Below are 12,077 nucleotides of genomic sequence, written 5' to 3'. Positions count from 1 at the left end.
ATGGACAGCGCCTCTACCTCTAAGAGGGATCAGCGCCATGGACAGCGCCTCTACCTCTAAGAGGGATCAGCACCATGGACAGCGCCTCAACCTCTAAGAGGGATCAGCGCCATGGACAGCGCCTCAACCTCTAAGAGGGATCAGCACCATGGACAGCGCCTCTACCTCTAAGAGGGATCAGCACCATGGACAGCGCCACTACCTCTAAGAGAGATCAGCACCATGGACAGCGCCTCTACTTCTGAGAGGGATCAGCGCCATGGACAGCGCCTCTACCTCTAAGAGGGATCAGCACCATGGACAGCGCCTCTACCTCTAAGAGGGATCAGCACCATGGACAGCGCCTCAACCTCTAAGAGGGATCAGCACCATGGACAGCGCCTCTACCTCTAAGAGGGATCAGCGCCATGGACAGCGCCTCTACCTCTAAGAGGGATCAGCACTATGGACAGCGCCTCAACCTCTAAGAGGGATCAGCGCCATGGACAGCGCCTCTACCTCTAAGAGGGATCAGCGCCATGGACAGCGCCTCTACCTCTAAGAGGGATCAGCACCATGGACAGCGCCTCTACCTCTAAGAGGGATCAGCACCATGGACAGCGCCTCAACCTCTAAGAGAGATCAGCACCATGGACAGCGCCTCTACCTCTAAGAGAGATCAGCACCATGGACAGCGCCTCTACCTCTAAGAGAGATCAGCACCATGGACAGCGCCTCTACCTCTAAGAGGGATCAGCACCATGGACAGCTCTTCAACATATCATTTGTGGCCAGGTCGCTTCTGAAAAATAAGTTAATACCTCAGTGGGATTTGCCTGGTAGGATGCGGATGGTTTAGTTGTATTTGTGTTTGTTTGGGTCATGTATTTGTGTTTGTGTGATTTGTGTTTACCTTCTTGTAATTTGCATTACTATCATATCGTTGTACTGTTTGTTGTTGTAACGTTCTTACCCGCCTCGACTATATATCTGTGAAAAACAGCTTTGTAGCTCATCGGATTCCTCCAGTATGAATAAATATTCTGATTCTGAACCTCTGAGAGAGATCAGCACCATGGGCAGCGCCTCTACCTCACGCACAACTCGGCAGAGCTTCGGGTGCAACTGTCAGGGACCGTGAGCTGCTATTACATCGAACACAATGCTAAGCACTCGGATGCTGTCACACGCAACATGAATTACCACTGCATTATGACAGGGCGTAAAAGAAACACTCAAGGGGCCATCCAAGCGTTGGTAAAGGCGATGGCTTTCAGGATAGCAATAACTGACGTCATTCTTCATGACACCCGACATGGCCCGATCGTTACGCGCCCTAACGCAAAAATCAATTATGAATCATCACAATGGCTGCGAGAACCCGCGAGTTGACTTCACATTGACCCCGCCATGGCCTCCTGGTCCTGCTATGACCGCGTGACAGGGCCCACGTGCTCCACCCTGATTCCACGAAGCTCCGCCTGAGCGCATTCCACTCCGCGTCCCGCAGGCGCTGGCCTCAGGCCTCATCATCCCAGGGGCAGAATGAAGCGAAAGTCGCTCGATTCCTCTCACGCCCCCCCCCCAGCCCCCCATCATCGCCTCGGGCCACCATCTGCAGGTTACAACACTTCTCTCCATGCCCCCCCCCCCCTGCTGCACTTTTGAACTCCTTCCTTCCATCGTCTCTTCCCCTGCCCCTCCCCACGCTCTTACGATGATAATAATGATAACCTCGCACACTCTGGGACGTATTAGAATGTTGATATCAGTGTTGTTTGTTGCTGGCTGATTGGAAGTTTTGGGCCTTTGTTCAGTGTCGCACAGCGGACGGAAGAGATTGGCATACGTGATAGCTCCGTGACTAGGCTCGAACCTATGCACACCAGCAGAACTATCGCCGTGAGGCCGGGAGAGGTGGCGTAAGGGTTGGGTACAGGGAGGTGGGGAGGGGGGTGGCCTTCCCTTGCCGGGGGGAGGGGGCCGCGGGATCGCTGTGGGGTGGAGTGGCGCCCGTGGTGGTATGCATGATACCTTTAGGGTTTTTGTGAGCGCCCTGCTTAGCGCGTCTCCCCCCCGCGTCCTTTCCGTCTGGAGGCAGACACGGAGAGCAGCCAGGGGTTAGGCGCCGCGCACACCGCCGCTCTCGGCGTCTCCCCGCCGTGCGTGCGGTACAAGCATGCTGCTCCCCCAACACGCTGCTGCCTCCCATTGTCGCGCCCCCAATGAACCCACCCACCGCCAATTAAGCCGTGCGCTCGCAGCGGCGCGGAGAGACGAATGGCCGAGGGGGGAGAGGGCGTGGAGGTGGGGTCGCAGCGGGAACCGAAATCGATCGGTTCCGCACTCGCGAAGCCAGAGCTCGAACCAGGAGGGCACTTGGTCGGGTTCAGATTGGCGCGCGGTTCCGGATTGGTCACGCAGGCCCCCGGGCGGCCAGGCCGGCGACCCGAAGCTGTGACCGCGGCGACCCCCGGGCGCGACCGAGCGAGGATAGAGGTCGCAGAGAGAATCCACGGCTATCGCCGCCCGCGGCCCGGCGACGCGGCGGCATCGGGGGGACGCGAAGCGCGGGGTGCAACGTCGGGGATTCTACCCCCCACCCCACCCCACCCCTCACACGCGGCTACCACCGACCCCGCCCCCACGCGCGTGCAGAGCAGAGCGGAGCGTGCGTCATGAATGGCAGCGTGGGGATGCGTGGGGCGATGTGGATGGGTCTCAGCAGCGAGCGGTGCCATGCGGGTGGAGCGACCATGCGCTGCGCGGGGACGGTGGACGGGGTGCGCGGAGACCCGCGGCGCCGCCGCGCATTCATCCCGGACCGCGACGGAGCCCGAGTCGAGCCGAGCGCCTCGTCGCTCGCCCGCCCTCATTCCCCTCTCGCGTGAACCAGGCCCCGCACCCTGCACGCAGTCCGTGCCTCGCGTCTCCCAGTCTCTCTCCCGACCCTGTCGCAGCTCCCCGATGTCTCCGCCCCGCCTCTCCCCCCACCTCCCCCCCTTCCCTATCTCGAGTCCCCATGCATCCTCCCCCCCACCCTTCTTACTGCGCCTCCGTTTCTCTGCCCGGCGGAGTCGCTTCTCCTCGCGGAGCCGCGTCTCCTCGGCCTCCTGGTGCTGCCGGCACTTGTGGAAGTTCTCCACCACGACGCCCACGAACATGTTGAGCACGAAGAAGCTGACGAGCAGTAGGAAGGAGATGAAGTAGAGCAGCATCCACGGGTTGTGGTTCCGCACGGGCTGCACGCGGGCACAACACCCAGCAGTGCAACTCGCTACCAGCAGCAGCAACCACCATTTAACAACAACAACAACAACAAGTGGGGATAGCGACGCCAGGCCCGGTGCACTGTCTCCTGTTAAAGCACCACGAGATGTACTGCTCATGTCGGGGATTATTCGCAGTGAGGGGCAACGCTCGCAATGCGTTTCCCAAGCGAGTAATTTGCGGTCTAATTTCTCTAATTTGGAGCATTACACCGGGACACAATATGACCTACTCCTCTTCTGATGATGTCCGGGGATCTTTAACGTCCACTGTGAGTGAAGCAGATGGTGCAGGGTTAATGCCACGCATCCCAGTGTGATGATGCATACAGTGCGTGATGCTGTGTGTGAGGATGCTGTGTGTGAGTGATGTCACTGTGCTTGATGCTGTAACTGGTTTCTATGAGCGATGATAATGACACCTGCAGTATTTACCAGGGCGGCCCGCCGAATTCAAACTGCGGACCTCCGCAGTTTGAAGCAAATCCGCAGTAGCATGAGAGAGGCTGTGCACCGGCATCTCCCCCCTCCTTCCTCCCGTCACCCCCAGCCCTCTCCCCGCGTTCAAACAACAAACACCACTGAGCCCCCAGCCCCGAGCCACGGGTTTGTTCCGGGTTCCTCACCTGCAAATCCTCACCCACGGCGTCCAGGCCGTCGTACATGATGTTCACCCAGCCGTCCTTCGATGCCAGCACGAACAGGGACATGAGCGCCTGCGGGACACGGGACATCAGACACAGCCACGGGCACGCATCCCACGGGTCACGGGTCACAGGAGAGGTCTGTGGGGGGGGGGGGGGGTCGCCACCTCTTCCATACACAGCGAGCCCGGACACGGGTCTAGACATTCGGCCGAAGCCTCTTGGCACCACTGCGCAATCACCAGCACCAGATCTCGGTACACATCAATCCTTGCCGTTCGAATACAGCAGACGCCGATTCTTGGTCAAACACGGCGGTAACCTTAGTGGCTGGGTGAGTGGGTGGGCAGGTGGGTGAGTTATTAAGTGATTTTTGGACGACGGATAAATGAGTGTTTTCGGTAAAGTCACGTAGGTGAAAATAAAAATAATAATAATAAAAAAAATAGAATAAAAATGGAAATAACTAAATTAAATCACGACGTTTCGGGCGCAACACAAGTGTCCGCCATCAGGTGGAGACAACCACCGCGAAGGCATGGCTGTAGCCATCCCTTCGGCAAACTCCAGCGATTGCTTTGTCGCTGTGGTTGTCCCCACCTGATGGCGGACACTTGTGTTGCGCCCGAAACGTCGTGATTTAATTTAGTTATTTTTATTATTATTTTTATTTTCACCTACGTGACTTTACCGAAAGAACCAAAGAGTATGGATCATTGCAGTCACGAAAACTTCTAATCTAGAATAAATGAGTGAGTGGGTAAGTAGCAACCTTAGGTTTGAGGGGGGGGAGGTCAGGGGAAGGCTCGAGAGTAGGGAGGAGGACAGCATGGGGAGGGATGAGGGAGGGAGGTAGGAGATAGAGAGAACAAGGGGGAGGGATCAGGGGGAGGATGGAGGGCGGCCTCACCTGCCCCAGGTTGTCAAAGTTGTACTTGCGGCGCACCCAACGGTAGTGCGCACGCGCGCAGTCAGCACGGCTCGTGATGTTCCGGGTGTCCGTCCCCTCGCAGAAGTAGAACTTCCCCTTGAAGAGCTGCGGGGGGCATGGGGGCACGAGGGGTGACGATCGATTTTCGCCGCACCGCACTCCGCATGAACGGTGACACAACGCTCCACCCGCTCGCTTGCCACGAACGCCGCGGCCCCACGAGGAAGGACCGGTAGTGGCCCTTCCTCAGAGCACAAGCCACGTGCTATGAAGAAGGGCTAAAGTCTTCCAACGCGTCCCCTCAACATGGACGTGTGGAGGAAGAGAAAGCCAGATTTCCTCTAGAGCTTGCTCTTCAGCCAGCAGAGGAAGGTGGTGGTGGCGATGGCGGGTGAGGAGTTGAGGGTGAGGTGGAGGTGGGGGCTTTCGGCACCTGTACCCCCAGGATGCCGAAGATGATGAAAAAGGCGCAGCAGATGAGGACGATGTTCCCAATCGGCTTCAATGACGTGATCAGCGTCTCCACCACGAGCTTCAGGCCCGGCGCGCGGCTGATCACTCTGGAGGAGGTGTGGGGGGGGGCATCGATTATCAAGGTTGGCTATGTACAATGCGAAACAAGTTCAACATACATACATACCGGACGAGAGGGGCTGCAGCGTGATGCCACCAGCATTGGGTTCAGTCAGTCTGACTTTGCTGATGAGGCACCGAATGTTGAAGCCGGTCCAGAGCCTTGATGGCATTAAACCAGCCGAGTGGCTGAAGGGATGCGTGGTATAGCTGTTGCATGTGGAGGGACAGATGTGTGAAGGAGGCGCAATGCCTGCTCAGGTATTGTGCGACTGACCACGTGGGTCACTGACCCCCTCCCCCGACCGCTTCCCCCTCACCGCAGGGGCCGCAGGGTGCGCAGGAGCCGGAGCACGCGCAGGATACCCAGGATGCGCGCGCCTCCCGACGAGGCGAGGGACACGACAATGTCCACGGCGGAGACGAGGACCAGGAGCCCGTCCAGCAGGTTCCACGAGCTGCGCAGGTACGCGCCATCCCCCAGCGCCAGGCCCAGCGCCGTCACCTGCACACCGGAGCAGGCGGGGCCAGGGAGGGGGAGGGGGGAGGGGGGGAGTAGCGGGCCAGAGGCTCCGGTCATCCCGGCCGTGACCCCCGCCGCAAGGCATCACCGAGCGAACGACCAGGGTCTCGATGCGATGGACGATTTTGTTTTGACGCAGGTATTGAACACAAGCCCAAATCCCCAAAACGTCTAGCGGTCAGCAACAAACAGCACTTTCAAAGTTGTAACAGGTTTACTTATGTGAATGCTAGAGCGCAAGTTTGTGTGAGTGTGTGCGTGCTTGAAGAGAGGCTACATTTCAGCCACGTCCCCGAGGAGCGATGCCGCCGCACCTTAATAGCCATCTCAGTGACGAAGGCGGCGGTGAAGATGTAGTTGGAGACAGTGAGGAAGACGCGCTCCTGCGCACCACGGCAGCGGGGGGGGGGGGGGGGGGGGTACGGTGATTGTGAGCGCACACCGGGGGGCTCGGAGCGTGGGTTGGGGGGTAACGGGAAGGGAGCGGGAGAGGCTCACGGCGCTGTAGCTGGGGATGTCGGGCCGCTCCAGCGCAATGGTGATGCAGTTGAGGAAGATGAAGAGCAGCACCACGTGGTCAAACACCTTGTGCGCGATGATCTTGCGGCACACCCAGCGGAACCTGCACTCCGCGGGGGGTGGGGGGGGGCAGCGCAGGGGGGTGGGTGTGTGTGAATGTGTCTGTGTGTTCCCGACCTCAGGCTGTGTGTGTGAGACTGTATGTGTGTGGGTATGTGTTGGGTACCCGGGGGATCTTTGTCTGCGTGTCTGTGCGAGTGCGGTGCAGCGCCCTACCGGTTGTGCGGGTGGAACACGTAGAGCGACCAATCCGCGCGCACCACGCAGCAGCGCGGCCGGTAGCGCTGGAGGCGGCGGCCCAGCCGGAACCACCAGCGCTGAGGACACGCACAGACACACGCACATCATGCACACCATCAGCATACACACCATCAGCATACACACCATTATCGCTTTCATAATCCTGAGGGGACACTTTAGCCAGCATCTAGGACAGGAGGTTATAGAAGGCACCTGACTCATCAACCTTGTCTGCGTTCTTCTACGGATATATTCATTTTCGGTGGAGGTGGAAACCATATCACCATTCCTCCCCTCCGGTTCATGGGGCAAGCTAACAGTAGCATGGAACTCACAGATTCCCACACCTCGACTCCACATTTTGTTCAAAAGAGCCACTCCCTGTTGTTCCCTGCCTCGAGTGGAGGACTGTCCACCCTTCGTAGTGAACGGAACCGAAACCGGCCCACCAGACCTTCAGTAAACCACGGAGGCCTATGTGGTACCAGTCGAGATCCCGACAGAAGACTGGCAGCCTCTCATCCAAGGTGAGTGTTCAAACACCCGATGTGGCCATGCGCAGTGCTTTCCTGCTGTTTCTGGAGGAACCCGGAGCTCTGCCAAATGGGGTTTGGCCAGGAGACGTTATAGACGCCTGTCACCCCGGGGCCTCTGGCACAAGCGTTGTTTTCACCATCCTAAGTGTTATTTTTTGTAGTTTAAATTAATGTGGTTAGCAGTGCCGCGTACCCATTCAGAGCCCCCGTTGGCCACCACAGCGCCTGCTAGCATCCCATGAGGGTAAAGGGCTAATTAGCATAATCTTTCTCTCCAATGATATTGCACACGATACATCATCGAGGTTACCGAATGGCAACCGCCAAGGAGGTAGGGGTCATTTGCCAGGTGTCACAAACAGCACAACACACACGGCACGCAGAGTTCACACTCATGTGGTAGACGTGGCAGAGAATGTAGTTTCACTCTGGGGAATACGAGATTGATGATGATGATTCTGCTGCAGATTCCGATTCCGATGAGGCTCACATCGTCAATATCATCCAGGGGGTCTGGCGGCGCATGTTTGGCCGAGCCATGGGGGGGTGTCTTCCCATTGCAGTCGGGCAGAGACAGGTGCAGCGCCACGGGCATGAGCAGGGGCAGCGGCAGTGCGGGCCGGTGCAGGGCCACGCGCACCGCCGCGACGTCGTGGGGCGCCGCTCCGGGCGCCGCGGGGGGCGAGGCGAGAGGCAGCAGCAGCGTGGGCGGGGGGGGGAGGGGGCGGGGGAGGGGGCCGTGCCCCCTCCCGCGCCCCCTCCCTCGCCCCCTCCCTCGCCCCCTCCCTCGCCCCCTCCCTCGCCCCCTCCCTCGCCCCCTCCCTCGCCCCCTCCCTCGCCCCCTCCCTCGCCCCCGCGCCCTCGTCCCCGCCGCTCGCCGCCCCCGGCGCGTCGATGAACTCGTGGTCGTCGCCGTCGTCCGGCGAGAGCAGCGAGCGGCGCTCCCCCTGGCGGCGGGGGGACCCGGCCCCGCCTCGCGACCCACTCGACCTGCGGGCTGCTCGGGGCCCCGGGCCTGCGACGAGGACAGCCGCCCCCACGAGAACCCCGGGGCCCCCCGAGATTCCTTCGCCGACAATGCACGCGGAAGCGTCGAGGACGACCTGCTCACCGGCGTGAAGGAGAGAGGCAGGGGGGAGAGGTAGGGAGAGGCAGGGAGAGTTCGGGAGAGCGCGGAGAGTTCGAGAGTGCCAGAGAGGGGCAAGGAGAGCCAGGGAGAGAGACATGGAGCTAGCAATTCCAGGGTTGCACATTCACATTTTAACAGATCTTTATTTGGTTGTTTTTGCTCAAAATTAATTTTGCTTCAGTGCTGTGCTGTTTTCTTTTGTTTCCCTTTTGTCATTTTGGTGACCCAAGTAATGCTTGCAAATGAGCATCATCCTGGTCTCTAGAATTCTTACCTCTTGCCATAAAATAGACTTGAATCTTAACTTAAGACACAAGGGGAAATTAACCACGCGGTGATTTAGGCCTGCCGCCGTGCGATTTGTACGTCAGCGTGAGCCAATTGGTTCGTTCGTTACTCATAGGGCGCTGTTAAATACCTCGTGATGTTAAATACCTCGTTTGGTATGCAGGCGGTCGTGGTTTCGATCCCGACCCCGACCCCGGCTGTATATTTGGAGTTTGTATGTCTCCCCATGGTCGTGTGGATTTTTCTCCGGGTCCTTTTTTTTCCATTCACATTTAGAATCATGCGCTTAGAGTATTTGGCTACTATATATTCACACGTGATAAGCCACTTCGTTGGGCTACCATTTGTGGTCAGGCCGCTTCTGAAAAAGAGCTGTACAGCTCAGTGGGCCTTGCCTGGTAGAATAAAAATAGTAAAATGTTCCGCTGGAATATGTTTTATGTTGAACTTCTTCCAACACAGTACGGAGCCAACCATGCTAATCAGTGGCACGGGAAATATGTTCCTGGTTCCCGGCTTCCGGATTTGGTAAACGGTTTTCAAAAATACCGGTAAGCGGTTCTCGTGTGGGAACTTTGCAGTGGTACCCACGTGGTGCCATGGCTCCCCCACGGGAGAGGAGGCGGCGTCCGTGGGGGCCGGCCCCCCCACCCCTTTGGGGTCCGCGTGACCATTTGAGGCCAACACTGCAGGAAGAAACATCATCATCAACATCATCATCACTGTAAATAATCATTCAAAACATCATCATCGTTAATTGTCTGTGGAGGTGATGTGATTCGTGCGCTGTTCCACGACCCTGCCCCTCTGCTGCCCCCTAATTTGGGAATCGAGTGGAAGGTGGGAAGGGGGCGGGTAGGGAGGGGGCAGAGGGCGGTGTGGGGGGGGAGCACCTGGGAGCCCTTTAGCTGGGTCCCCCTCCTCGTCCAACGCCGAGCCGCCCACGTCGTCGTCCGAGTCGGAGCGACTCGCGTCTCCCTGGGGGGGGGGGGGGGGGGGGAGACCCCACGTGAGGCGTTGGGACGACGTAAACAACCACAAAGCTCCCCTGTGTAGCCCACTCAGGCTGTATGGGCAAGTGCTGTTAGCGAGTACCTATGAAGGCCGGTATGACTCACGAGGGGATTGATGACCAGCACCACACCCCACCGCCTTTGTCTCACCAGTTGAAGTACCACACCAGGTACTTATTTTAGGCTGAGTCGACATAGAGAAGGCCCAGGAGCGGTTCATATTTTCGCGACTGTTATCGGTGGTGAGCTGGAATCTAACTCGGGTCTTCAAGTTTGTAACGCAGTGCTCCATTGCTCCCGACGCACACAGACACACAAACAGACAGACGGGCAGACCTATGGCGAGACGGACCAGTGGATAGACTTCCACTCACACTCACAGGCAGACTCACACCGAGACAGAGAGACGTGTAGACAGACGCGCGCACAGTGAGGCAGACCTCGGCCTGAAAGCCCTCCACCAGGATGGCCACGAGGAGGTTGAAGAGGACGTAGTTTCCGAATGTCATGAGCGCGATGAAGTAGAGCGCGGCCCAGGGTGAGGAGGAGGCCATGCCGTGGTAGAGCACCACGTTCCAGTCCTCCTGCGTCAGGATCTGCACCGCCGCCCGCACGCGGGTGAGGAACGACACGCGCAGCTCCACACGGGAGCCATCAGAGCCACAAGGGAGCACGCAGAGCCACGGCAAAGGCCGATCGTCTCCTCCACACGGCAGGTCACAACAATACACTCACTCACCCACTGGACCACCCATTCACTCACTCACCCACTCACCCACCCACTCACCCACCCACTCACACACCCACTCACTCACCCACCCACCCACCCAATCACGCACCCGCACGCACCTGGAAGACGGTCACGATGGCCCAAAGGAGCGAGTCGAAGTTCTTGCGGTCGGGGACCGTGTCCCCACTCTCCGTCTTCACGCTGAACTTGCAACCGAAGAGATGCATCCCGAGGATGCTGCGACGCCACGCACACAACGCACATAGTTGTACTATATTATGCTCCAACGCGTCTCCCCGCCTGCCTTCAACAGCCAGCACGGACCCGCGCGGTGAAGTATGGTCAAATTACGCCGATGACCCGCACTGCGTTAGCAGGTGATCATCCATCAGTGGGTCGATTGATGGGCCCTACGTGAGTTTCTACTCAAACGAGCACTGAGGCATTGGTGCTCATCTCCTGTATACAGCCCTCCGGAGCCGGTGGTGAGTCAGCCCAACCCCGGCCGGGATTTGAACTCGCGACCACGTGAGCGTGAGGGGCGTGCGGGGAGGAGGGGCCCCAAAATGTTGACATTTTAATACAGGCCACTGCATTGCTTATAATTAGATATTTCCTCTGGTCAATAAATATCAATATCTGAGTCTCAAGGGGTGGGAGGAGAGGGAGGGAGATCGCCCCTTCCCCCCTCCCCCATTGGATCCGCCCCCAGCCGCCTGCTTCACCGTTGAGTTCCCAGGCCGTCTAGTGCAGAGCGACCCTCGGCGTCATGAGCGTGATGGCTGTCACTGGCAGCTGTGTAGCCGTGACGATAGAGCAGCACCACGCGGGAATGGGAGCAGAGTCAGGGATGAGATGCATGGGAAACAGCAGTGGGAAAGCGAAGAGAGAAGAGAATGAATGGGGAATAAGGATGTAGGAGGAGAGGGTGGAGGAGGCGACACCAGGGCTCGACGCTACTGCTGCTGCACGGAGAAGCCGCGTCCACTCTCACAGGAGGCGGTGGGGGGAGGGGCTCCGAGTGGAAGTGGTAAAACACCAGTCACGTGGTTTACGAGAGGCTTGAGCTGATTTAAATCGAGAGGTGTCGACATGTAGCTGAGAGAGGATGGATGCAGAGTGTGGGTGGTCACACAAGAGTCACGCGATTCCCGGGGGTGCTGTGGCTGATGTAGAGATGTCCCCGCACGCACCGCACCTGAATATGAAGATGAAGAGCATGAGCAGCATGCAGAAGGTGGCGACGTTGTCCATGGTTCTCATGAGCACCACGAGCTGGCGCCGCAGCGCGGGCATGAAGCGCACCAGCTTGAGCACGCGCAGCAGCCGGAACGTGCGCAGCACCGACAGCCCCCCACCCGACTGCCCCACGATCTCGCACACGCTGCGGTGGGAGGGGGGGCACGGCGAGACACGCGCGGACAAAGGGGGCGTTGGTGTGCCGCCCCACCAAGCAGCTGGAGTTGAGAAATGATTGTTCTAATAAAAAATACTTTTCTATCAATTGTTTAGTTATGTTTGCTTTTTTTTTATATCTAATGATTATTTCAACACAGTCTGATTTGTGCCTCGGGGAGGTCTCTGGGCGGCTGTGAAGGCGTCCGACTGACAGATACCCCATCAGTCATCGCGATTAGCTTCGC

General features: G+C 58.4%; 1 protein-coding gene across 1 annotated transcript in view; it reads right to left on the bottom strand.

The window, feature by feature from the left end:
- The window catches only part of LOC144940841 (voltage-dependent T-type calcium channel subunit alpha-1I-like), a 58,782-nt gene that overhangs the window by 11,930 nt on the left and 34,775 nt on the right, over positions 1-12,077 (bottom strand). Inside the window, 16 exon segments of the mRNA XM_078867321.1 lie at positions 2,014-2,070; positions 3,029-3,221; positions 3,875-3,964; positions 4,803-4,928; positions 5,257-5,383; positions 5,717-5,901; positions 6,234-6,302; positions 6,418-6,541; positions 6,715-6,815; positions 7,765-7,992; positions 7,994-8,377; positions 9,283-9,377; positions 9,585-9,669; positions 10,145-10,300; positions 10,554-10,671; positions 11,633-11,818. Coding sequence (XP_078723447.1) covers positions 2,014-2,070; positions 3,029-3,221; positions 3,875-3,964; positions 4,803-4,928; positions 5,257-5,383; positions 5,717-5,901; positions 6,234-6,302; positions 6,418-6,541; positions 6,715-6,815; positions 7,765-7,992; positions 7,994-8,377; positions 9,283-9,377; positions 9,585-9,669; positions 10,145-10,300; positions 10,554-10,671; positions 11,633-11,818 — 2,324 coding nt within the window.

This window comes from Lampetra fluviatilis, chromosome 23 (assembly GCF_964198595.1).
Source record: "Lampetra fluviatilis chromosome 23, kcLamFluv1.1, whole genome shotgun sequence".
Classification (NCBI taxonomy): Eukaryota; Metazoa; Chordata; class Hyperoartia; order Petromyzontiformes; family Petromyzontidae; genus Lampetra; species Lampetra fluviatilis.
This window is presented reverse-complemented; position numbering and strand designations above follow the sequence as displayed.